At 31.4% G+C, this 27,591-nt stretch overlaps 1 protein-coding gene across 2 annotated transcripts; it reads right to left on the bottom strand.

Moving 5' to 3' along the window:
• Window positions 1–29: 29 nt before the first annotated feature.
• On the bottom strand, window positions 30–26,743 carry LOC111420024 (phospholipid-transporting ATPase ABCA3-like). Of its 2 annotated transcripts, XM_023052926.2 has the most exons (28): window positions 26,574–26,743; window positions 25,580–26,484; window positions 25,270–25,526; window positions 22,129–22,369; window positions 21,817–21,987; window positions 21,575–21,759; window positions 21,274–21,517; window positions 21,066–21,220; window positions 20,852–21,010; window positions 20,425–20,635; window positions 20,093–20,366; window positions 15,272–15,330; window positions 15,156–15,209; window positions 14,914–14,931; window positions 14,595–14,734; window positions 14,314–14,542; window positions 13,895–14,200; window positions 13,623–13,841; window positions 13,225–13,566; window positions 12,973–13,164; window positions 12,889–12,921; window positions 12,792–12,836; window positions 12,570–12,602; window positions 1,551–1,601; window positions 1,467–1,496; window positions 793–1,414; window positions 382–592; window positions 30–328 (listed from the first exon to the last, which is right to left on the bottom strand). In XM_023052926.2, exons 2-28 carry the CDS (start codon window positions 26,094–26,096, stop codon window positions 158–160), a joined length of 5,169 nt encoding a protein of 1,722 aa, XP_022908694.2. In that variant the 5' UTR covers window positions 26,097–26,484; window positions 26,574–26,743; the 3' UTR covers window positions 30–157. The 2 variants fall into 2 exon arrangements, with proteins under 2 accessions (XP_022908694.2, XP_022908697.2); XM_023052929.2 differs by lacking the exon at window positions 14,914–14,931 and having other exon boundaries at window positions 26,574–26,742.
• Between the last annotated feature and the right edge of the window lie 848 nt (window positions 26,744–27,591).

Here is a 27,591-nt window from a genome sequence, read left to right as displayed (position 1 = left end):
TCTCACTTAAGGAAAAATCGAATATTGGTTAAAAAAAACATTTTTTTAAACTAATTTTTATTCCGTGTAAAAGCTAATGTATAATACTGATTAGACTTAATCAAATTATAACCAGTGAATATCATTGTAATTAAAATTAAACAATATTTTTTAATCATTACACACTTAAATCAGCTGTATTAGCTATTGTTAAAAAGACATCTTCAAAAGAAACTTCTTTAACAAAATAATCTGATATACCCAAATCATGATTCCGCCCTTTTAATCTTTCCATAAATAAAAAGATATCCTCCCAAGTTGAATGTTTCACTTGAACTTGCAATGTATTCTAAAATATGTATTGATATAAATAAATATATTTCATTTTTTTTTTTTACATACAAAACATCTTTCCTTTTCAACAACATTTCTTTCATCCCCTAAACCGAACTCAATGTGAAGTTCTTTAAATACTTCATCTTGATGCGCCCCCATATCATCTTTATCCATAATTTGAAACTCAATTTTAATTATATAACCAACACAATATTCTTTTTTTAAATCGGATATTTTCCCCATTGCTTTAATTGTTCCACTTTTCATAACCGCAATTCTAATAAAAACGAATCAAATTAATCCTTAGTAATAATTTTAACCCATTTTTATCAAAGTTAAGTGAACGAATAAATAAAATTCTCTTTTGTAGTTTTGATTTAATCTAAAACTGTTAATGTTTTTGAAATAGATGGACATAGAGTGGACGAGAGTAGAGTGGTGATGAAAGAGAATTTTGTTTATTATGTAATTTCGTACTTATCACAAAGAGCCTCGCACTCTTCCATACTATGAGATGTTAAAATTACACTCGAATTTTTTTTAAACATTTCAATAATTCGCCAAAGTTCTCTCCGTGCAACCAAATCAACGCCAGTTGTAGGTTCATCCAAGAGTAATAATTCAGGATTGGCCACAAAAGCAACAGCCATATTCAATTTGCGTTTATTACCACCGCTTAGCGTTCCGCATGGAACATTTATGTAGTTCGATAAACCACATCCTGCTAGTAATCCTTCTAAATCGTTTTTAGTAACTGGAGCGTTACTTAAATTTGCAAAAGTCTCAAGCAATTCATACACAGTAAATCGTTCGATAAGAGCGCTCTTTTGCGGACAATATCCCATGATTAATCTAGATTGTTTACCAGTGTACTGAATTCTTCCGCAACTTGGTTTGATTGTGTTCGTTAAAATACGGAATGTTGTCGTTTTACCCGCGCCGTTTACGCCTAATAACCCGAAACATTCGTTTTTGGCGACGTTAAATTCTAAATTGGTCACTGGACGAATCCAATGCCATTTCCAAAATTTCCAACCGGAACATAAGTATTTCTTTGAAATTCCTTTTACTTTTAATAGATGCTTGTCAGTTTGATTACCTAAAATATTTTAAGTATATTTCGTATCGTTAAAACAATAAAAATCGTTTACCTGGATAATCAGTATTATCGCCAGATTTACCTACATCAAAAATTAATTAGTACAACATTATTTATAAATAAGCACAAAACTTACTTGGTTTAATTTTGACATTAAGTGAATCAGACACTGACACAGATTGAAGATCTATAAAAAGATTTTAAATGAGAACAAAATATTGATATTTGAACTAAAACTAGACTTAAAAACTTTCAGGTTAAGCTGTGGGTCAAAAATGTATGATTTTTCGAATGCCATCTTGCAACATTCTTCAAAAACAAGTTCGAATATAACACTTGATTCTTTTTATTGAATTAAAACTAGAATTAACACTTGCACTATCATTAGAACTAACACTAGACCTAGTGTTAGTTCAATTAACAACGAGCATTTATGCTTATAAAATCTTGATATTATAAGTACGAAGGCTTTCACGGCCGGTGTGAATTAAACTAAAACTAGAACTAACACTAGAAACTTTCAAACCACCAAAATCGAACTTGACGGTTGGTGAAAAGAAAGCACTCCGATCTATAAAAGAAAAGTCAGAAATCGTCGTGTTACCAGCAGACAAGGGGAATGCCACCGTTGTTATGGACAGGAAAGAATACGACGACAAAATGATGAACCTACTGGACCCAGCCACCTACAGGAAGATCAAGAAGGACCCCACAGACAAAATCGTAAGAAAAATGAAGGAACTGATAAAAACCACAGGAATTCCAGCAGAAAGGTTTGTTTGTGCAGGCGCCGCACTATGGGCAATTTGAGTCGTTGGCTGATCATAAATGGGTTTTTCGAAAGTCGGAATTTATTTCTTTTTTCAATTGAATCCTATAGTAGAAATGTCAGATTTTATTAATCAACATAAGTTTTATTTTTATATGACGTATTTAAGTAAAAAAAAATTATCAAAGTTTACATGTCTCTGATTTCACGTATTTCGGTTATTTTTGTAGTGATTTTTAACGACTGCTAATATAAAGTTTTAGTGTATTAGCAGTTAGCGATGTTTAGCGATGGTCTAAAATATACAGGGTGTCCCACCTAAGTTGCCTCGGTTCATAGCCGAATTATGATTGAGTTTTTCAAAAAATTTTTCAAATAAAAGTTGAATCGAATCATATTGTACATATTTTAAAATTAGTTTCAATAATGGCGGACTTCCGCTTCTACCGGAAATGGATATCAACTTTGTTATTTTAAATGGAACATCCTGTATATTATTGCATTTTTGGATTCCTCGTGAAATTTCAATGGTACTTTGTTAAGGATACCTTTGGTCTAACTGGTATCGTTTTTGAATTATATGACGATTGTCGAAAAAAATGACCTTTGCAGCATCTTATAAATTTGGCAATATTGCCGAAACTGTGAAAGCTAGAAAGATTTGGTTTTCTGTTTTGGATTAACAATAAAAGAGCACACGTTTGCTAATAGAAAATTATGCATTTATATTACGGAGTTCTTAAGTAGGGATCTGTAATTTTCGAACTTTTTAATCATGGATAACTTAATTTTTTTAAATGGAACAATATACCAGTTTTTGCATAACTGGATGTAAAATTTAATTTCCTTTCAGTTTTATACAGTTATCATGGTGTCTATCTTCAACGGTTTTGGAGATATTCCCGATTTTTCAGTTTTTAACGATAGATACTTATTTCGCAGCGCCGGCCACCTTCCCCTCGCATTTTACCAGGTTTGGGACTGGCAGAAATATTACTGGCATGCTTAAAAAGTGGCCAACAAAACTCAACAAGACCACTGGAAACAAAACACAAATAAAAAAACACTATTGCATCAAATGTTCAAAATGTTGTCCGTTTTGTTCACTACATAATAGAAATCGTTTTTGTAAGGAGTTTTGCACATTTCTGAGAATTTCTGGTGTGATTTCTTGAAAAGCTCTTACAATGCGTTGACGCATATCGTCAGGAGTAGTTGGTGATGTCTCATAAACCTTGCTTTTAATGAAATCCCATAAAAAGAAATCGCAAGTGGTATGATCTGGCGATCTCGGAGGCCATCTAACAGCGCCAGCGGTCCGGAAAGGACACATCCAAATACCGACGTACTTGGGCGGTATTATGCGGTGGAGCACCATCGTGTTGGAACCACATCCACTGACGAATAGCTAGTGGAATATTTTCCAACAGAACGCCCAAACTATTTTCTAAAAATTCTAAATAAATCCTACCCGTCAAACGTTGATTATGAAAGAAAGGGCCTATGATATGCGTTCCAATGACACCTGCCCAACGTTCACTGACCATCTGTACTGGCTATGCGTTGCAAGGAATCGATGGGGGTTTGTTGTATTATAATAATGACAATTGTGACGATTCACAAACCCATTTTTGTGAAAGGTAGCTTCATCTGAAAACATCACCTGTCCGAAAAAATTCGCATCAAGATTAGTTCTTTCAATTGCCCACTGACAGAATAACAGCCTGCTTTCGAAATCGCCTTCAGTAATTTCCTGGTGCAACTGGATTCGATACGGATGATAATTATGTTTTCTTAAAATCCTGTGTACCGAAGATTTACTGATGTTTGTCCTCCTACTTATTTCACGCACACTAGATTCTGCATTTTCTTGCACAGCTAACAATACGTGCAACTGGTTTTCATCCGTAAGTACGGAGTTATTACGGTTGCGCTTAGTACGTTTTACGGGTCCAGTATTTGTAAATCTTTCCAGTTTCTTTCCAGATATTGTTGTGCGTAAAGTCTTGACGCTAACAAAGCGTTCTTGTTACATTCGCCGAGAACGAAAACCATATCGACTAATTCTTTCCGCGTATGTGACATTTTTAATTATTATGTTAACAAATAATACTTTGAAAACCAGTTCTAATGCGTAGAACACTAATGACAGTTCTAATGCGTGGAACAGCAATGACAGTTTACCTAGTTTGTTTTCCAAGCCTACTTCAATTTTTAATAGTATTGCAAAGCGTCCATTTCATTTTACCAGTCCTAAGCCTACTTCGCAATACATATCTATCGTAAAAAACTGAAAAATCGTGAATATCTTCAAAACCGTTGAAGATAGACACCATGATACCTGTATAAAACTGAAAGGAAATTAAATTTTACATCCATTTATGCAAAAATTGGTATATTGTTCCATTTAAAAAAAATAAGTTATCCATGATTAAAAAGTTCGAAAATTACAGATCCCTACTTAAGAATTCCGTAATATAAATGCATAATTTTCTATTAGCAAACGTGTGTTCTTTTATTGTTAATCCAAAACAGAAAACCAAATCTTTCTAGCTTTCTCACTTTCGGCAATATTGCCAAATTTATAAGACGCTGCAAATGTCATTTTTTTCGAAAATCGTCATATAATTCAAAAACGATACCAGTTAGACCTAAGGTATCCTTAACAAAGTACCATTGAAATTTCACAAAGAATCCAAAAATGCAATAATATACAGGCTGTTCTATTTAAAATAACAAAGTTGATATCCATTTCCGGTAGAAGCGGAAGTCCGCCATTACTGAAACTAATTTTAAAATATGTACAATATGATTCGATTCAACTTTTATCTGGAACATTTTTTGAAAAACTCAATGATAATTCGGCTATGGACCGAGGCAACTTAGGTGGGACACCCTGTATATAATTTTAAAGACTATTTATTGCTTTAAAACATGTAAAAAAAATTAGCTGCCAACACTTGCCTATTTAGAAGTTATGACCAGAAAACTAAGAGGTCCACGTCACGCACGGAAGTGTTACTTTTGTTTAGTGACGACGTACATAGCTTAAATGCAATATGGCTTTTCTTAGGTTAAGTAGCTTAAACTTGGCATACAGAATAATAATATAACGAGAATATAGTCAATTTTCGGAAAATCGGAAGAAGCAATGCTATACAGTATGTCCACAAAAGTTATATCCTTAGTACATTTTTATTTAAATATAAAGCCCCAATCATTTTTAATTATTAAAAAAATAGTCTTATTTTAAAATTATTTTTATAAAAATTTGTTTCTAAGTATGCTTTTCCAGTTATTCAGCACAATATGTAATCAGTTTTCGGTTACATATTGTTGCCCGTTAATTTAGTTGGCGTGGATAAATCTTCAACGGCCAATGGCGCACTTATTTTTTTTTTTGTTTAAAATCTAGTATGTGTGTAATCATAATTTTTAGTTGTCATTGTCATAATATACCCTAAAGTAACGTCCGATTTTTGTCTTAAGTTTTCCTCCGCCTTATCGTTTGTCATTATTAAGTACGGTTCTTTTCAGAACATTATTTAAAATTATTAATTCATAAGGTAAGTGCTCTAATATCCGTAAATATTTCTATTTATAGTAATATAGTACTTTTTATGTTTCCTATGGGCAAAAATTAGTTTTTTTCAATACAATATATGCGAAGAAACTATTATACAAAATGGTTATATTAAGATGCTTAAAACGTGAAGTAGCTCTCGCTTACATTGCGGATCGAAAAAATCTTTCGGGCTTAATTAAATTTTTACGTGAAAAATGTTTTTGTTTTTCAAAAAAATACCACATTGCAAAATGAATATGGATTTGATCGCATATACAGTGCGTATATTCAGGGATTACGGTCCATGGGAGAAAGTGATGAAGCAAATTTAGTGGAGACTATAAGAGATTTGCAGCGTGATGAAAAGAAAGCAATTTTAAAACAGATCCACCATAATAAATCACAACCATTGAGTGCAGATGAAGCATTAAGCGTTTACATTGATTTAGATTTGACTAAAGCACAATATTTATACCTTAGAAATCTAACCAATGAGAAAAGCTGCTTTTTATTGCCACCTTATCACAACATCCAGGAAAGTAAAAAAAGCTGTTATCCACCTGTTTCTAGCATAGAAATCAGCAATACATATGCAAAGGTAACATCTTTACAAGATTTATTAAATCACACGATTAATAGAATTTTATTAATAGAGTCAGTATATAAGTCTAGATTACAAAAGTTAGTTTTATATAGTAAGTGGGGGTGTGATGGCTCATCTGGACAAAGCGAATACAAGCAAGTACTACCTGAAGAGTCTAATATGGTATGTGATGCTAATTTGTTCATAGCTTCATTTGTACCTATTAGATTAATTGACGAAGAAACTGGTAAGGTAGTGTGGCAAAATCCTGTTCCCTCTTCTGTGCGGTTCTGTCGACCAATTTCAATTGAGTTTTCTAAAGAGACTCAATAATGCAGTTTTTGTATATTTTTTTCTTAAGTTGCATAATAATAATAAAACTACAGTGCTCTACACTCGACTTTCTCACATTTTTATACGACTCAAAAATAAATGTTTGTAAAAATACTTTTAAAAAAGGCACTAAATTCAAAATAATTGTAGAATTTACTTTATTTTAACTCCTGTATGTAAAATTGCATGTGAAAGTGATTTGTTAAGTAAAATACTACTTTCGGTTTCATGATTTCAATGTAATTTTTTATTTATACCTTTTTCATATAAAGGCTTATACAAAATTTTAATATTTTTTTTACTTAGTACCAGTTTATATGAAACAAATGGGTACAGGTTCAGGTAAAGTACTACTTCCGGTTATGTGAGGTGGTAGGAATGTTGTATCTGAAAGTTACTCATTCTTATTCAGATTTATACAATATTTTATCTGATAATCTCTATTTAAAGTGCAAGTTATATGAAAATTTATATGAAGCAGTTTCTAAATCTATTAAAGTAAACTGCTACTTCGTAATTTGTCGCCAAAGTTGGTAGAGATCAACTGTCTTAATTTAATAGTCGTATGCCAAATTTCATCGAAGTAGATGATTGGGTCTTTGAGTTATCATGTTTACAAACGCACGTGTATAGTACATACTGTATACTAACACATATACAGATGTAATGCTAAAATGGTCAAAATTGATTCTAGGACCATCAAATGTAAAGATTTATCAAAACCTCGAAGCGGATTTTTCGTGATTACAATAGTTTGTCTTATAGTTCGTACATACGAGGAAATAATAATAAATAATAATAAAAAATAATAAAATAATAATAAAAAGAAAATTGGTACTCTTACTTCCTGTAATGTAGAATATTCGTACAAAGTTTGAAAGGTTTATCTTTAAAAACAAAAAAGTTATTGATTTTTGATCAGCAAACGGACTAAATTTTCCATAGTGCGCCGGTACCACCAAGAATCTACGGATTACCGAAGATTCACAAACCAGACGTCCACCTCCGCCCTATCGTCAGCGCCATCAACTCCCCAACATACCAGCTGGCCAAACATCTTGCAAAGATTCTGTCTCCCTTTACAGGTAACACGGAATCGTATGTCAGGGATTCTACACATTTTGTGGAATCAGTTAAAGGAGTAAAGCTGGAGGCTGGGGATATGTTGGTAAGTTTCGATGTGGAATCCCTTTTTACTAGGGTACCAGTTAAGGATGCTGTAGAGGGTCTTCGCCGAAAACTCATTCCGGAGGGTTTACCAGAATACGTGCCAGATCTGGTGGAGTATTGCTTATCGTCGACGTATTTCAGCTGGAAAGGAGAATTTTACGAGCAGTTCGAAGGGGCAGCCATGGGATCTCCACTATAGCCAGTTATAGCTAATTTCTACATGGAATTATTCGAAGAGGACGCTTTGAAGAAGAGCCAGTGGAAACCAAAACTATGGCTACGATATAGGGATGACACGTTTGTGATATGGCAACATGGTCAAAAACGGCTCCAAGAGTTCTTGGATCACTTGAACTCTCAACATCCTATGATTAAGTTCACCATGGAAACAGAAACTGCCAAAAAAAACTACCTTTCCTAGATGTATTGGTCACCAGAACGACAAATGGAGATATAGAACTTGGTGTATACCGAAAGAAGACCCATACCAAGAGGTATTTACAGGCATGTTCACATCATCATCCCCAACAGAAGAGGTCCGTGATACTATGTGAAGGAGAGAACTTGAAGAAGGAGCAACACTTTCTACGAGGCGTGCTGCAGAAGAATGGATACACTTCGAGGGACATCAACCAGGCCATCAAGCAGCGAAAGCAGAAAGAGGACACGGTAAGTACAAAACCACTTGGATTTATCTGTCTTCCCTATGTTTCAGGTGTAACGGAACGAATTGCTAGGCACCTCAAGAAGAACGACATCGTAGTGCGGTACGGCACGGTCAGCAAAATTCGGAACACACTCCCGATAGCCAAGGACAAACTAACTCCATTAAAAGGAGCGGGAGTCTATCGACTATCGTGTAGTTGTGGGAAGGTTTATGTTGGCCAAACTGGGCGCAACGTCGAGTGCCGCATCAAGGAGCATGAGAGGGATGTAAGGCTGAAGAAGATCCAGCAGTCGGCGGTTGCGGAACATTGCCATGCAGAGGGGCACCGAATAGACTTCGAACAAACAGAGGTGCTGGCTAGGGACGACAGATACCACCAAAGACTGACAAGAGAAGCCATAGAGATCCACCGACATAAAAATAACGTTAACAGAGAGGATGGCTGGGAGCTTAGCAGAACATGGAAGATGGTGGTGAACACGAAGACCTCTTCCCGCCTCACACCGGACGCGACGCAATTAGTTATTAATTAGCTTGTAATTAGCGTTAACTGATTATTAATTAGTTTTTCCGACTTATAGTTACCAGTGATGTTAAATTACCGTAATTTTTACGACTTTTAATTACAAATTTTAATTACTGCGGTAATAAATCTGTATCGTAAAAACGTGTTATAATTTTATTTTTAAATATTACATTAATAAAAAATTAATATTATACAGGGTGATTCAAAAAACCGCTGACAGACGTCTAGAGTAGATAATACATGAAAAATTAAGATGAATAGTCTTAATATACATGGGGTCGGAAATGCCTCGTTGGCGAGATATAGCGGATCAAAGTTTCTTTCAAATTAAACATTATCTGCAATAAAAAGCACTTTTTTTAAGCAATAGTTTTTAAGAAAAACACGTTTGTAGAAAATTTGTTAATTCAATCAAAAACTCTTGCTTTAATCAAAGTTTTCTATGAGACCAATTGATAGATAATTGATCACTTTACACGAAAATACTGCCCGTTTGACAAAATTAGCAGTGGAGTTGAAAATATTTTTAAAAAAGGGCTTTTTATTGCAGATACTGTTTAATTTTAAAGAAACTTTGACCCGCTATATCTCATTAAGGAGGCATTTGCGACCCCCTGTATATTAAGACTTTTCATCTTAATTTTTGATGTATTATCCGCCCTAGAAGTCTGTCAGCGGTTTCTTGAATCACCCTGTATACAGTGTGACCCGTTTGAAAGCGGAACACCCTCGTAAAATTTGTATTTATTATCCGATTTCGATAATTTTTTTTTTTAATTGTAGAGCGTAAAAAACTGTACCTTAGGACAAAGAGTGATATTTTTCTTAAAAAACCAAGGCCTACTATTTCACTTTTTAGGTGCTAGAAATGAAGATATCATATTAGGAAATTTTTTGCAAAAAATCTGAGTACACCACTGCATTAAGCACCTTTTGAAATGGGCATATACCAAATTTCATCAAAAATGGTTACAAATTAACACCGTTACAGATAATTGAAAAATACAATATTTTATGAATTTATTTGATCAGATGGAGTAAACCATGACAAAAAAGGAAATAAAATACAGCCAATAATACAAAAACTATTTACATTTGTAACCATGGAAATAAAAAAATAGTTATCTAGTAAACCATGGAAATAAAAAAAAAGAATTGAATTCTATGAAAGTGATTTAAAGCATTACTTCTGTCAGTTTTGTGCTTATAAAAATTTTATAAAAAGCGTGCAATTTAGTGGTGTAATTATGGAACGACTAAGTGTTAGACACAAAGTTGAAATTGTACGCCTTGTTGGCGATAATATTCTTTCGAAAAGAAAAGCGGCTATAGAATTTAATAACAGGCATCCAGATATGCCTCCGGTTAGTGCTAGCACCGTTCACCGGGTAAATAAGGTATTCAACGATACAGGCAGTGTATCAAAACAAATTCTAAAAGTTCAAAATCCACGCCGGGAAATTAGAAATAATAATCAAATAGTGGAATATTTTCATAATAACCCTCATTCGAGTTTGAGAACGGCTGCCATAGATTTAAATATTCCAAGAGAATGTATTAGAAGGTGCCTTACAAAAAATAAAATTACACCCTATAAACCAAAATTTCTACACACTCTTGAACCAAGAGACGAAGAGAGAAGACTAGAATTCTGTTTATGGGCTCAAGGTGAATACTTGGAAAACAGAAACTTTTTAAGGGAAATTTTGTTTAGCGATGAGGCCACGTTTACAACAAATGGCGTGGTGTCATCGCAAAATTCAAGGTATTGGTGCACAGAAAATCCAGAGTGGATCATCAACGCAAGGCGACAGTATTCGCATAAAATAAATGTGTGGTGCGGAATACTTGACAACAGAATTATTGGTCCATTTTTCTTTGAGGGCAATTTAAATTCAACAAAATTTTTGTATTTCTTAAGAAATGAGTTTTCGAATGCGCTAAACAATTTACCATCTCTGGTATGTGCGAATATAAAATTTCAATTAGATGGGTCTCCCGTGCATAACGCAGTAGTGGTAAACCGTTGGTTAAATGAAAATTTTGAAAATCGATGGATAGGAAGAAATAGTCATCTTATTGAATGGCCGCCAAGATCTCCTGATTTGACACCACTCGACTTTTTTCTTTGGGGAATCCTTAAACAGAAAGTTTACAGGTCAAGGACACAGTCGCTAGATGAACTGCGTGCTAGAATAGTTCAGCCATGTGCAGACATTACTCCATAGCAACTGAGGAATGTAACAATGAATGCACGAAGAAGGTACAATAAATGTATCGAACTTAACGGTGGATTGGTGGAAGCAACAGACATTTAACTAGTTTTTATTTTCTATTAATACCTTGAATGTTGTTTTTTTCTTCAATTTTTTGAATTTCTGTTAAATATTGTTAAATAGTTTTGTATTATTCTCTGTATTTTATTACATTTTTGTCATGGTCTACTAGATCAGATGAGATTAATTTATAAAAAATTATATTTTTCAATTATCTGTAACGGTGTTGATTTGTAACCATTTTTGATGAGATTTGGTATATGCCCATTTCAAAAGGCGCTTAATGCAGTGGTGTACTCACATTTTTTGTAAAAAAATTCCTAATATGATTTCTTCATTTTTAGCACCTAAAAAGTGAAATAGTAGGCCTTGTTTTTTTTTAAGAAAAATATCACTCTTTGTCCCAAGATACAGTTTCTTACGCTCTGCAATTAAAAAAAAAAAATTATCGAAATCGGATAATAAATACAAATTTTACGAGGGTGTTCCGCTTTCAAACGGGTCACACTGTATATTATATTTTTATTTTAATAATAAATATTAATAAATTAATAAATAATAATAATTTAATAACAAATGGAGCAAATGAAGATGACGTTCTTTCGCCTATATTCAAATCTTGGTGGATAGCTTTCTTTATCGCTGGAGGGCAGCGTATACATTTTTGTACTAAGTGTTGAGACATCCTTGTCACATTCAAGACGTAAGATTGTTCACAAAATTTACACTTGTATGTTTTTCCATTAGTTTTTATAAAAGCATCGACTATAATGCTTTTAATTTTATCTTTTCTGGCCATGATCACTTTTTAACAAAGTCACGATACGAGACACTAGACACGACTAACTACGTGCGTTGTGTGTCGGCGATACACGTGTTATAACTTGTTCGCTTTCCCACCATTCCACTTGGTTGATATGCCAAGTGTTGTAAAATACGATATTTACCGTAAAAACTGTAGTTTACTCAAAATAATATCGTTATTTACCTAGTAAATTACGGTAATTTATTGTAATTTATCGTGTAAATTACGGCAATTAATTTTTGGTATTAACTATGGTTATTTTTTGGTAATTTACAAGCTCACATCACTGATAGTTACCGATTTTTGATCTCGTCACTTCGAACCAGTTTCTGAAGAAGGTTGCAACATGGCATCCGAAACGTCAAACCTTTTATTAAAAGACGCACGGCAAAACCCGAAAGTTTCTAGTGTTAGTTCTAATTTTAGTTTAAAATCTTGATATGTTACAAAATTACACTTACCCTTATTATCAGTGTTATCATCTGAAGATTTATCTGGAAAAATATCAAAACAATTAATTTCGAGGGAAAGAAGGAAGTGTAAAAACTATGTTTTTGTTAAGCTGCTTATTTGGTAGGTATTAAGACGGGTTTTTAAATAAGATTTAATTACTGATTAATTTCTTATGTTAGCAAAACAAACGACCTATCGATTTTAATTTAACCTAATAGATTATAACTTACAAGATTTAATTGTAACAGGATTTGTTACAGAAACAGATTGTAGTCCTGAAATACACAAATAAATAAAAATCTTTAAAAAATGAAATCATAAACTCACCAATAGTATCATCATTAGAATTTTGAGGTCTTTCTGCAATTAATTTATTTATTGTATTATATCTAATTGTATTGAAGTATTTACCTTGAAAGCTAGATACACAACTTGGTGTCAACTTAGTATCAAGCATATCAAAAATATAATCAGATCCAAATCCAGAATACATTATAAGGAGGATAAGAAAGTACATAAATGATATTGCAAGTTGAGCAATTATCATATCAACTCCAAAAGTCATAGCGCTTTTCCAAGCAACACACTCTGCCGAATTTGGATCTAATCAAAAAAACAATTTGTAAGTCTTTATAAACACAAAGTGTTGCTATTATGTCTCACCACAACATGGCATATGATTCAATTTACAAAGATAATCAACTTCATCTTCAGATTTAATATCCCAATTATGTACCTCAACGACTTTTACAGCAAAACTGCCCAAAAGATACGTTAAACTTGCTTGTGGGACTAACACGACGCAGCATTCAAAAATAAACGTCCAAAGAGACGTTGCTTCAATAGTTTCTGCAATAAGTAAAGCAGCCCCAAATCCAATCCCCAAAAGTAGCGAAAACGTTACATAACGAAAGATTGCCGTTTCAACCGATTTCATGCGCGTAAACAAATATCCAAATGGCAAATTTGTTGTGCAATAGAGAACCAAAATACTGAACAATTCAACTGTAATGTGTAATAAAAAATTACATTAATAAACAAATTTTAATTATAATATTTACATGTTTGATGAGTTGTGGCAAATTTAGTGTTTATATTAACCAGTAATAATATAGCAATCAAAACTAAACTGCTGAATGACACAAGCACAAAATCAACTATATAATTTATAATCCAATATAACCAAGTGGGAACACCACAAAGTTTTTGTAAAACATTTATTTCATTTAAATGCATGTATGTTGGATAAAGTAATGTTGTACTCATTAAAAACAGTGGACCTAAAAAACAATGTCATCAAAATGGGTTATAAATTAAAATATAAATTTCTAACCTAACGGTAATAAAAAGAACCATAATAACATATTTGCACTTGATGATTGTTGTACTTCAATGTACGATTGTTTGGCAGAGTGTAAAGGTGTATTTAAAGCGGAAATCCAATATTCATCATCTCCAGTTATATATTTTAGAATTGTATTTGTTGCCAGATTTAAAGAAATAGGTGCTCCATGATGAGCATTATTTGAATATAAAACTTTAACATTTTTTATTTCGTCGTTATGTAATTTAAATTCAGTTGCTGCAATCATCCAACGTTTATAAAAGACGATATTTTCAATTCCCATTTTAACAATTTCTAAAACAAGAAGAATTCTAGTTTTAGTTCAATTAAGACTGGCCGTAAAAGCTTTCATATTTATAAAATTTTGTTAAATAAGACATTTTAAAGATATTCGAAATTTATATTACCATCAATAGCGCTGCTAACACGTAATGGAATACTACCAACGGATGCAACAACATCATGATAAACATTACTCAATCTTCCGTCTTTTGCACCATCAATAGAAAAGTAAACGTGAGTATTGTCATATTGCGCTAGAGATAATTCAAATGTTGTTCCATCATTGGAAACGTTTCGTTGACCCATTTTGCTTGCAATCATTGTTATTGCTCCGAACATAAAGCAAATTAAAAGCTAAAAAAATGCGATGTATAATTTTTTTTTAAAAATTTCGTCTTAAACTTACCATAAAAAAACAATAAATATACGATTTCTTTAAGAAATTATAATGATTTTTAGCTAAGAACCAAAGCTTTTTGATAAATGTGACTACTTCTTTAGTCTGTTTATTTTGTGTTGCCCTCTCTGCTTGGGCAGTAAATTTTTCTTGAAAAAATAAAATAACTAAAATTAGATTTGTTGAGATAAAATGTAAACAAAAAAAAATCAAGTTAAAAAAAATAACAAATAATGTGAATACACTGGTGCAATAATTGTAACATAAATAAATTAATTGCGATACTTTGGTGTAATTAGTATAATCATGACAATTTTGAACAAATTACCTCTGTATTTGGCGAAGTCTAGTATAGCAAGAAGTAACCAGAAATATAGAAAATTAATATAAACATCATTATAATATAAACTGTAACCATAAATTTTTACTCAACCTTCAATGATTACATTGGGTGATTTAAAAAGTTAATGTCTAAGTCAAATTGAATTTAACAATTTTTTTTTATTGTTTCAGACATTGGCACCAACTTTTTGAATTACCATTATAGAAAGTTTATGATAAAAATCCTACCTGGTTTATCTATAGTCGCCAAATCAACCGCTTTGTTTTTCGATTTTCCATGATCTGAAACAAAAATTGAAATAAAAATAAAACAAAACGTAAAGACTTGAAAATATAACACTCACCAGGATTATCAACACTCTTAGGTGAATTACTTTGATCTTGTTGAGTCCCAAACATTACCCTAAAAAGTAAAAAAGGTAATCTTTAGATATTGGAAGGTGATTCTTTTACATGATATTTTCTACATCTTACAATTTGTCTCAAATTATGGTATACAAAACTTTATTGTGTTTGTAAAATTAGTAATTCAATTTGTAACTTAATTTAAACATACATCAATGAAAATTTTACACATTTAAACACAATTCAGCTGGTTCAATGTAAACGGCCTTTATGGCGAAGCTTTTCTTTATTCATGAATTTTCATATTTTTCTCAATATCTATGCGTCTGAGAGAAATTTTGTTAAGAATACAATTTGCTAGAACTTTCGTTCGAAAAGTTTTTATGTAGCATGCTCAGATTCAAATTTATTCAATTTTATAGTTGTTGCCTGCTGAGGCCATCATGGTTGCCTCCTTACATTTTTGTAGTGTCGAGAATACGTTATCTAACTTTTCTTTAGTTAATGCGTCGAAGGCACTTCTAACACAATCTATTATATTCATTCATAGTTTTTGGCGATTTTGATATTTTGACAATTCCTGGCTTGAACCTGAGAAATGGTGATATCTATGGTGGCATTGACTGTGGATTACGTTATCTTGATCCATTATCATTGATTTTTATGCGAAACGTTTTTCTCTATCAGCTTTTATTTTCTACTTATAACAGAATTTAATGCAGATGATTGTCAATTTTGATATTTTGAGAATTCCTGGCTTGAACCTAAGAAATGGTGATATCTATGGTAGCATTGGTTATGAATTATGTTATCTTGATTCATTATCACTAATTTTTGTGGAAAACGTTTATCTCTATCACCTTTAATTTTCTACTTATGACAGAATTTAACGCAGATGATTGTCAATTTTGAGAATTCTTGGCTTGAGCATAAGAAATGGTGATATCTATGGTGGCATTGACTATGGATTAAGTTATCTTGATTCATTATCATTGATTTTTATGGGAAACGTTTTTCTCTATCACCTTTTATTTTCTACTTATAACAGAATTTAACGCAGATGATTGTCAATTTGGACATTTTGAGAATTCCTGGCTTGAACCTAAGAAATGGTGATATCTATGGTAGCATTGGTTATGAATTATGTTATCTTGATTCATTATCACTAATTTTTGTGGAAAACGTTTTTCTCTATCACCTTTAATTTTCTACTTATGACAGAATTTAACGCAGATGATTGTCAATTTTGAGAATTCCTGGCTTGAGCATAAGAAATGGTGATATCTATGGTGGCATTGACTATGGATTAAGTTATCTTGATTCATTATCATTGATTTTTATGGGAAACGTTTTTCTCTATCACCTTTTATTTTCTACTTATAACAGAATTTAACGCAGATGATTGTCAATTTGGACATTTTGAGAATTCCTGGCTTGAACCTAAGAAATGGTGATATCTATGGTAGCATTGGTTATGAATTATGTTATCTTGATTCATTATCATTAATTTTTATGGGAAACGTTTTTCTCTATCACCTTTTATTTTCTACTTATAACAGAATTTAACGCAGATGATTGTCAATTTGGACATTTTGAGAATTCCTGGCTTGAACCTAAGAAATGGTGATATCTATGGTGCCATTGGTTATGAATTATGTTATCTTGATTCATTATCATTAATTTTTATGGGAAACGTTTTTCTCTATCACCTATAATTTTCTACTTATAACTGAATTTCACGCAGATGATTGTCAATTTTGAGAATTCCTGCCTTGAACCTAAGAAATTGTGATATCTATGGTGGCATTGACTATGGATTATGTTATCTTGATTCATTATCATTATTTTTTATGGGAAACGTTTTTCTCTATCACCTTTTATTTTCTACTTATAACAGAATTTAACGCAGATGATTGTCAATTTTGATATTTTGAGAATTCCTGGCTTGAACCTAAGAAATGGTGATATCTATGGTAGCATTGGTTATGAATTATGTTATCTTGATTCATTATCATTAATTTTTATGGGAAACGGTTTTTTCTATCACCTTTTATTTTCTAGTTATAACAGAATTTAACGCAGATGATTGTCAATTTGGACATTTTGAGAATTCCTGGCTTGAACCTAAGAAATGGTGATATCTATGGTGCCATTGGTTATGAATTATGTTATCTTGATTCATTATCATTAATTTTTATGGGAAACGTTTTTCTCTATCACCTTTAATTTTCTACTTATAACAGAATTTCACGCAGATGATTGTCAATTTTGAGAATTCCTGCCTTGAACCTAAGAAATTGTGATATCTATGGTGGCATTGACTATGGATTATGTTATCTTGATTCATTATCATTATTTTTTATGGGAAACGTTTTTCTCTATCACCTTTTATTTTCTACTTATAACAGAATTTAACGCAGATGATTGTCAATTTTGATATTTTGAGAATTCCTGGCTTGAACCTAAGAAATGGTGATATCTATGGTAGCATTGGTTATGAATTATGTTATCTTGATTCATTATCATTAATTTTTGTGGAAAACGTTGTTCTCTATCACCTTTAATTTTCTACTTATGACAGAATTTAACGCAGATGATTGTCAATTTTGAGAATTCCTGGCTTGAGCATAAGAAATGGTGATATCTATGGTGGCATTAACTATGGATTAAGTTATCTTGATTCATTATCATTGATTTTTATGGGAAACGTTTTTCTCTATCACCTTTTATTTTCTACTTATAACAGAATTTAGCGCAGAAGATTGTCAATTTTGATATTTTGAGAATTCCTGGCTTGAACCTAAGAAATGGTGATATCTATGATAGCATTGGTTATGAATTATGTTATCTTGATTCATTATCATTAATTTTTGTGGAAAACGTTTTTCTCTATCACCTTTAATTTTCTACTTATGACAGAATTTAACGCAGATGATTGTCAATTTTGAGAATTCCTGGCTTGAGCATAAGAAATGGTGATATCTATGGTGGCATTGACTATGGATTAAGTTATCTTGATTTATTATCATTGATTTTTATGGGAAACGTTTTTCTCTATCACCTTTTATTTTCTACTTATAACAGAATTTAACGCAGATGATTGTCAATTTGGACATTTTGAGAATTCCTGGCTTGAACCTAAGAAATGGTGATATCTATAGTGGCATTGACTATGGATTAAGTTATCTTGATTCATTATCATTGATTTTTATGGGAAACGTTTTTCTCTATCACCTTTTATTTTCTACTTATAACAGAATTTAACGCAGATGATTGTCAATTTGGACATTTTGAGAATTCCTGGCTTGAACCTAAGAAATGGTGATATCTATGGTAGCATTGGTTATGAATTATATTATCTTGATTCATTATCATTAATTTTTATGGGAAACGTTTTTCTCTATCACCTTTTATTTTCTACTTATAACAGAATTTAACGCAGATGATTGTCAATTTTGATATTTTGACAATTCCTGGCTTGAACCTAAGAAATGGTGATATCTATGGTAGCATTGGTTATGAATTATGTTATCTTGATTCATTATCATTAATTTTTATGGGAAACGTTTTTCTCTATCACCTTTTATTTTCTACTTATAACAGAATTTAACGCAGATGATTGTCAATTTTGATATTTTGAGAATTCCTGGCTTGAACCTAAGAAAAGGTGATATCTATGGTAGCATAGGTTATGAATTATGTTATCTTGATTCATTATCATTACTTTTTATGGGAAACGTTTTTCTCTATCACCTTTTATTTTCTACTTATAACAGAATTTAACGCAGGTGATTGTCAATTTTGATATTTTGAGAATTCCTGGCTTGAACCTAAGAAATGGTGATATCTATGGTGGCATTGACTATGGATTATGTTATCTTGATTCATTATCATTAATTTTTATGGGAAACGTTTTTCTCTATCACCTTTTATTTTCTACTTATAACAGAATTTAACACAGATGATTGTCAATTTGGACATTTTGAGAATTCCTGGCTTGAACCTAAGAAATGGTGATATTTATGGTAGCACTGGTTATGAATTGTGTTATCTTGATTCATTATCATTAATTTTTATGGGAAACGTTTTTCTCTATCACCTTTTATTTTCTACTTATAACAGAATTTAACACAGATGATTGTCAATTTGGACATTTTGAGAATTCCTGGCTTGAACCTAAGAAATGGTGATATCTATGGTAGCATTGGTTATAGATTATGTTATCTTGATTCATTATCATTAATTTTTATGGGAAACGTTTTTCTCTATCACCTTTAGTTTTCTACTTATAACAGAATTTAACGCAGATGATTGTCAATTTTGATATTTTGAGAAATCCTGGCTTGAACCTAAGAAATGATGATATCTATGGTGGCATTGACTATGGATAAGTTATCTTGATTCATTATCATTATTTTTTATGGGAAACGTTTTTCTCTATCACCTTTAGTTTTCTACTTATAACAGAATTTAACGCAGATGATTGTCAATTTTGATATTTTGAGAATTCTTTTACAGCGCCTTTCTTGTTCTGCTTCGCCCAGCGTCATGTAGTATGACCTTTAAACTTGCGTTGTGTCGTACATATCCTCAAAACATCGATTTGATTTAACCTTCGACAAACAGACCTCTAGTTTCTTTCATTAATTAAATTAAGATTACATTATATTATATTAAATAGATTCGTTAATTCTCCAAACTTTCCTTAATCCATAAATTTTAGAGAAATGTATACCATAATTTGGGACAGAAGGATACATAATAATAAACTTTAAAAGAATGCGAAACATTCTGTAACTAGCTTTCTGATTCAAACTTACTTCAAAACAACATCCTCAAGAGTAGTATTACTAAACTTGATACTTTTAATACCCAATTCTAATTTTTGACCGTGTATTTGAGCCAAAAGATGATGAAATTTATGTTTCATATTACTTGGTAAAGCAAACTCAACAACATCCTTCGAAGTAGCTTTGCACATGACATCTTCTTGCGTTAATCTGGTTGCTTCTGGTATAAATGCTTTAATGGCACTTACAACACCTTCGATTTTTGTTTCATCCACAACCACGCAAGTGCAAATGTATCCTACATCTACAACAATAATTTAAGTTAAATCTAAAATGTTAAATTGTTTTAAATTTCTCCATACTGTATTTGTTTCTTAAAAACATAGAAGTGCCATAAGATACAAGTGTTCCCCTGTCCATTATAGCGATTCTATCGGAAAGTTCGTCAGCTTCTTCTAAGAAATGGGTACTTAAGAGGATTGTGTGTGAATTTTTGTAGCTGAGGATTAAATCCCAAATTTCTCGACGTGCTTCTACATCGATTCCAGCTGTAGGTTCATCCAATATGAGCAACTAATTGAATAAGGAAAATATTAAAATAGAATTAATAACAATAAATGTTGAATTAAAAAATGACTTCGTTTAATTAGGTGAGGAATAAAGGGGACTTTGATAAATAAATGATGATTCATTTAGTGATAAAATATAAAGCAATAAAGTTAAATACAGGATGAAAAAACCTTTGAGCTTAATAAAAAATCCTATACAAAGAAAATAAATTAAATTTACCTTTGGATTTCCCATTAAAGAAATACCCAAAGCAACTTTCCTCATCATTCCACCAGATAGTTTACTGACCAACTCATTTTGTTTTTCCCATAAATACAGTTTGTTTTTCAATAGATCCATAGCTTGTAATTCACAATCTCTTTTAGATGATCCTCTCAACTAATTCAATATTATAATATTAATCAATGTTATATGATGTCTTTGAGTTACTTACCAATCCAAATAAAATCAAATGTTGCCAAACAGTTAATTCTTTAAATAATAAATCGTGTTGGGGACAAATAGACATTAATTTTCTTGCTTTTTCTGAATGTTTAAGAATGCTCACGCCGTCAACAAAGACATCTCCAGATGTTGGATGGATCATCCCTGATTAATTGAACAATAATTAATTGAACAATATTAAATGATAAATAACACACCAGTCATCATGGACATTGTTGTGGTCTTTCCAGCGCCATTACGACCCAACAAACTTGTAACTGTCCCTTTATAAACATCTATATTTAACTTTTTAACAGCGGTAACATTATCGTATTCTTTCGTTAAATTATAAACGCGAATCATTACGTTGCTATTATCGACATTCAACATTTCAATTGCATCACTATTTTCAGATGTAGACGCTACATTTCCAACACTATTAGATTTTTTTAAGATTTCTTCCTACAAATATTAAAGATATTCTATAACAAAATCAAAAAGATATTAAAGTATATGTACCGAAATTAAAAAATGCCATGGTTTCGATATCCCATATGGTCCTGGTAAAATTTGATCTAAATATAACGCCAAAATAAAATAAATAAAAGTTTCAACTAACAGATAAAGCAATAGTGCTCCCATTGATACATCTTGAGAGCTTTCAGAGGGTGAATCAAAAATGTTGGCCAAGTTCAAGCTTACCTCTAAAAAATTTTAAAGATATAATTAAACAGATTCGATTTCAAAAATTTTAAACATACCACGGGTTTCAAACGCAGCTATTATTTCGTATGCATAATATAAAGCGACGTTAGGCAATAATACAAATAATCTTTTGAAACCTAATTTTAATAAAGCCCCATGACCAATTGATGTGAATATTATAAATCCAGCCAACCACGCTACAATACTTAATATACTTGCTAAAGTCGCTATAAACAAACAAAAAAAATATTATTTTACGTAGTGATTAAAACTTGATAAATTTATCAAGTTCCCGTTTCCTGCTTTTATCGCAAAAAGGATGTCTTGAGATTATAGATTGCATCAAAAAATTGCTAAAATAATCTTACCTCTATTAAATAATGTACTAAACATCAAGAAAAAGCTAATTGTCGCTGAACAATACAAAATTAATAGCAATCCAATAATCAACCAATGACAATGTTCAAGAGGAGCAGTTTTTACCTCCCACAATTTGCATTTTAACAAAATGATAATTGCAATAATTGATATGAGGTTCAATAAAAATCCGTTCAAAAACCATCCCAAAAATAACGACCAATTTTTTAAACCATTAATTTTCATTAATTCCTAAAATATTTCAAAATCAATAGAAAAGAACTTAATGTTTCGTGAAGTTTTAAAAATAAAGATAACCAAAATCATGGATGTGAATTATAAAAACGAAAATTGAAAGAGTTATCCATGTTGCAAGAATAATGATTAAATAAAAACCATATAAAAACTTCCAACTAGTACGACTTTAAATTAATAAACGCAAGTTGGAAGTTTTTATATGGTTTTTATTTAATTATAAAAACGTTTCGATAATATTTCTATAATGAATTGCATTACTAATCAAAGTCTGAAAACTCAGATAATATACACATTAGTCATTTCTGTGAAATAGATTAAAATTAACATTGATGATGAAATGTCTGAAATTAGTCGATTTTACCATCATCAATGAGGATATAACAATTACTAATTATAAGTCACAAGTATAAGAATTGCCTAACATTCTATACCCATGTAGAATATCATTACTGTGCATGTAATGCATGTTTTATTATTTTTTTGTTCAATATTTTATTTTATAATAATATAAGAAGAAATAACTAAGAAAAAAATTATTAAATATATATTAATTCGCTATTTATTGTTAGTAACAAATAAAATGATAGTTTCTAAAGTTTTCTCAAAATATTAAGAATTTCTAAAACTGCAAATTTGTGAAATAATTTTTTCCACTAGCATTTTAGTTATGGTCTGTCATTTCTGTCATCACTGAAGAGGTAGCGATGATTAAATATTGTCTACCAGTATTTCTCAGATTCATCAAAATCGACTCCTGTTGTTATACAACTAACCTTTATCGCATATCATACAATTTGGCATTATATGTACAACCTGGTTCGTATTCCTTATGGCACATCTTTAATTAATTGTTTAAGGCCCACTTTTACCACCTCCTGATAAATTTATCCGATAGATAAATCCAGTTTTTAGGTCCATTACTACCATCTTTTAGTTAAATTTATCTTATAGATAAACCCATCTACTAGCCAATCAGAGCGCGTAACCATAATAATAATAATCCCATATAATAATAATTAGATAGCTTAACCAGAAGATGGTAGTAACGAGTCTTAGCCAATGAGAGCGCTTAAAACCGCCGTAACCATGGCAACTATCCTCTGGATAGTTTATCAGGAGGATTGTAAAAGTGGGCCTTAGATGGCAGAAGTCTACCAGACAATAACTCGCTATTTGCAAAAGACTAAATAGTGCTTACAGAAGACTGCGCCTGTTTGTAGGAGAGTTGGTACTGTTAACAAAAGACTAGATATTCTTTTCAGAAGACTACTATCGGTGCAAAAAGTCAAGGCCCCACACTTTAGAGATCGATATCTTCACAGCCGCTCGATAAAAAAAATTGCGACAAAGTTTGTTGTAATCATTGAACATTTCTACGTAACATAGGTTAATTTGAAAATATTCGGATCAGCGGTTTTCTTTTTATCGCGAATTAAATGAAAAAAGTTTTTTTACAGTACCGCCAACTTTGTCATCTTTGCGATTTTTTTTCTCAAAAACTATCGTATGAAAAAATTTGAATTTTGAACAGATTAGGTAGCCTGATGTGTTCTTAATGAGTGGCATATTTTATTTTTTCGATATTCCATACAGCTTCGCCGAAAATAGCGGTTTAATAAGACACCGTTATATCGAAAACGGCTGGGTGGATTTCCTCGCGGATTTGACCTAAATATGTCAAATAATGTCGGTTATCCGATTCCGTTATCAGTTTTTCAAAATTAGAGCTTCCTAATTTTTTAAGAGCGATTTAATGGAATTACAAATTAAAGAGAAACAGAAATAAGCTCTGCGGTGTGACGGGGGTCCAATCGGAACAGATGGTGAGTCCTAGACAGGACGTCGCGCCTTATTTCTTTATGTATGTAAGATAAAGGCGCGACGTACTGTCGGACATACCATCTGTTCCTTTTCCCGCATAGCTTATTTCTGTTTCTCTTTAATTTGTAATTCCATTACCGCTTTTAAAAAATTAAGGAGCCCCAATTTTGAAAAACTGATAACGGAATCCGACAACCGACATTATTTGACATATTTTGGTAAAAACCACGTTAAAATGCGCCAGGTCGTTTTCGAAATAACCGCATCCTACTAAACCGCGAAATTATATGAAATATCGAAAAAATAAAATATGCCCCACATTAAAAACACATCGGTTTATCACCAGTTCAAATTTGTAATTTTAGTAGATGCTATTTGTAGAAAACTGCTGGTAAAAGACATCTTATTCTTCGTTTGATTAGGCGTAATCCCTTGTCTCTTTTCATTTTGTAGATGAGGATAACTAACTGTGGGTCCATGTCTTAGGTGGTCTTCTTCCCATTGGTCCAATCTCTCCACATGACCTTGAACCACTTGACCATGTCTTGTATTTTACATTTTCCCTGATTAATTTCTCTATCTTCATAATTTATATGGGCGGTTTTTGGCAAATAGTTGTTAAAATAGAATTCTCAACAGTGTTTTGGAAGAAATTAATTAAAGAAAATGTTTTCCATATTTATATGGTTTTATACCACATATTTATCTACACTAACCACTGTCAGATATTGATAGTGAAAGAAAGTAATTTTTCAACATTTTCCAAGAATATTGTGGACTGTGGTTTAGAGGACAAAAAATTGGATGACTGGAGGAAAACAGCAAAGTATTCCAGTATATTTCTACATAGATGTTCAGCTTTAACCAATACAATTTCCTCCCTATTATTTTATAAAATTCAAGTATTCAATAAAATGTGGTATTAATTCTGATATTTACCTCTACATATTAAGAAATGTTATGATAGTTTTACACATAGATATTAGATACATCACATTAACTATAATATGATTCATTTTTAATATTTTTATGATTATCTTTATTTTTAAAACTAATTTATAATAAGACCTTACTTTCATTCCTTGGGATTTTTCTTGGACAATATTGTTCAGTACAGAAGAACAAATAAAAAGAAACGATAAAATGGTCACCAATGGAAGTGCCTTAATGAAAACTTCATTCATTCCAGAATCAATTGAATGTGGTGGATATGGGAATTCTTCAAATTTAAATTGGGTATCCAATGGTTTTCCAGTAACAATTTCTATGAAGGACAATTCAATTGCATATTGTATTGGGAGAAAGCCATTTTCAATATAATTTATAGAACCTAAATAAAAACAACTATTAATTTATGGTAAAGATTTAAAATATTTTTTATACCAGTTCCTGGTGAGTAAGAATTTGATTCGATAAAAAGATCATCGGTATTCCATTCGATAAAATCCTTGTAAATTTTGAGATTATATTGAAATTCCTTTGGCACAGAAGGCCCGTTTACATCATCAAACACAATAACCACATTTGTACCAGTGCTCGGATTCTTATTATAATAATTAAAGAGTATATTTTGATTTGGAAATCCACTAATATGATGGTTATATAAATCTAATTTCAATTGCATTTTTCTTATTAAATTAAAAGTAAAATTATTCATTGGTGTGTAATATATGCTCAATTCATCGATTCCGAGACGACTTTTCAAGGAAATTTCATCAATCGGATCAACCCATGTTGTAGTATTCACATATATTTTATGAAAACCTGGGATTTGTGATCTTGCGAAAACGATAAATGCAATAGTAAGAATTGGTACAATCACTTCGAAACATGTTAACACAATTTGCCTTTTTCGAATCGCACAATGCTTATATAAAGAAGCATATAAAGCGGACGGCATTGTATTGTATCTTTAAATTTTTATTTTTAGTCACTAACATTTAAAGCTCACATTATTTTAAAGTATGTCTGTTTACATGTAAACATATTTCTCTTTGTTAACGGTTTTGTTGGATTTTTACAGTTATATCGCGCGGTTAACGTTTTTACACTTTATATCCGTGATAGCATTATCGTGTTTGTATTTGCCTTGTGTTGTTTATCATCACAAACTTTTAATATACTGATACGCAGAATACGGGTCGAAAACAGAATTGAACGACAACGCTGGATCCCTTTCTCTTCTACTGTGTCATAAAAAATAACTTGCTGGCTTGCCACATTGCAGTTGATGTTCCAATTTAATTGAAATTGCTAATTACTGTAATATTAAACAATGACATTCCATACTGAAACATATATTTTAGGTTAGATTCAAGGACTTAAAAACAAGGTTATGATGACTCCCATTTTAATAAATTAAATTAAAAATACTTACGATTTAAAAATCAATATAAATAATAACAATATATTGAAAATTAACGCAGATAATGTAATTTTTGATTATTAGCAATTGACAACTAAAATCAGCGTTTTAAATTTTAAACAAATTGTTTTCAGAATGACCAACTTCTTTATTGATAATTTAAAGGAATCGTTACTCATTCACAATTAGTTCCAGTTATAATAAAGTAAACCGATTACTGAGAACAATGACAAAGCTATATTGAGTTAAATAACCCACACAGCAAAATTAAAAACAATTATTAATAAATAAATTCATCGCGTAAATTGGGTTGTCTACCTTTCAGATTTAAACTTAAAGCATTATTTTAAAACAACTAAAGTTAATTACAATTACAAATTAAGGCTTTTAGTTACAATAAGAAGCTTTTATTAAATTTATTTTGTTTATACTCGTAGTTGATTTTATTTTGTTAATAAATTACAATCAAATAATCTAACCGGAAATGTTACTTTATTTAATCACATGTAATTTTTTTCATAAAACCTGTCCTTCATTTATGATATTTATATATCATAAAATTGCGTAATCGAAAACATTACTTTTATTCTATTGCCGTATTTTGAATTTACTGCGATTTTTTACAATTTTATTCTTCATTATTGCGATTTTTCAATGACAACGGAAATCCACATTTCGAGTACGTACCGTATACAGTGTCCAACAAAAGTATTCGTGTATGTATTGGGATCCAAAGTCCGTTGAATAAACATACAGTGTGTTAATTAATTATCGTACCCGACGTCATCATTGCAACTATGCAAGCAAATACGCAAATCACGTATTGAAATACCAATACTGTGAAATTGGTTGCATACTTGTAATGATGACGTCGGGTACGATAATTAATTAACGCACTGTACTGTATAAGGTTATCCAACTCCCTATGAACGCTGTTGTTATGAACGTACCCCCCCGCAAAGGCCTTGCTGTGACGTCATTGGAAGAATTGACATTTCTACGTTTTTATTTATACAGTGTATTTCACTGT

This window comes from Onthophagus taurus, chromosome 7 (genome assembly GCF_036711975.1).
Source record: "Onthophagus taurus isolate NC chromosome 7, IU_Otau_3.0, whole genome shotgun sequence".
Taxonomy (NCBI): domain Eukaryota; kingdom Metazoa; phylum Arthropoda; class Insecta; order Coleoptera; family Scarabaeidae; genus Onthophagus; species Onthophagus taurus.
The sequence above is the reverse complement of the archived record's forward strand: the minus strand, read 5'-3'. Positions and strand labels throughout refer to the sequence as shown.

Bases quoted from the DNA above. Each gene is read 5' to 3' on its own strand.
- LOC111420024 (XM_023052926.2), bottom strand. From the start codon at position 26,096: ATGCCGTCCGCTTTATATGCTTCTTTATATAAGCATTGTGCGATTCGA. The intron at 21,221-21,273 runs GTGTGTTATTTA...TCAATTAATCAG, and splicing joins AACAATGTCCATGATGACTG to GGATGATCCATCCAACATCT. The intron at 13,842-13,894 runs GTTAGAAATTTA...ATTGTTTTTTAG, and splicing joins GTTCTTTTTATTACCGTTAG to GTCCACTGTTTTTAATGAGT.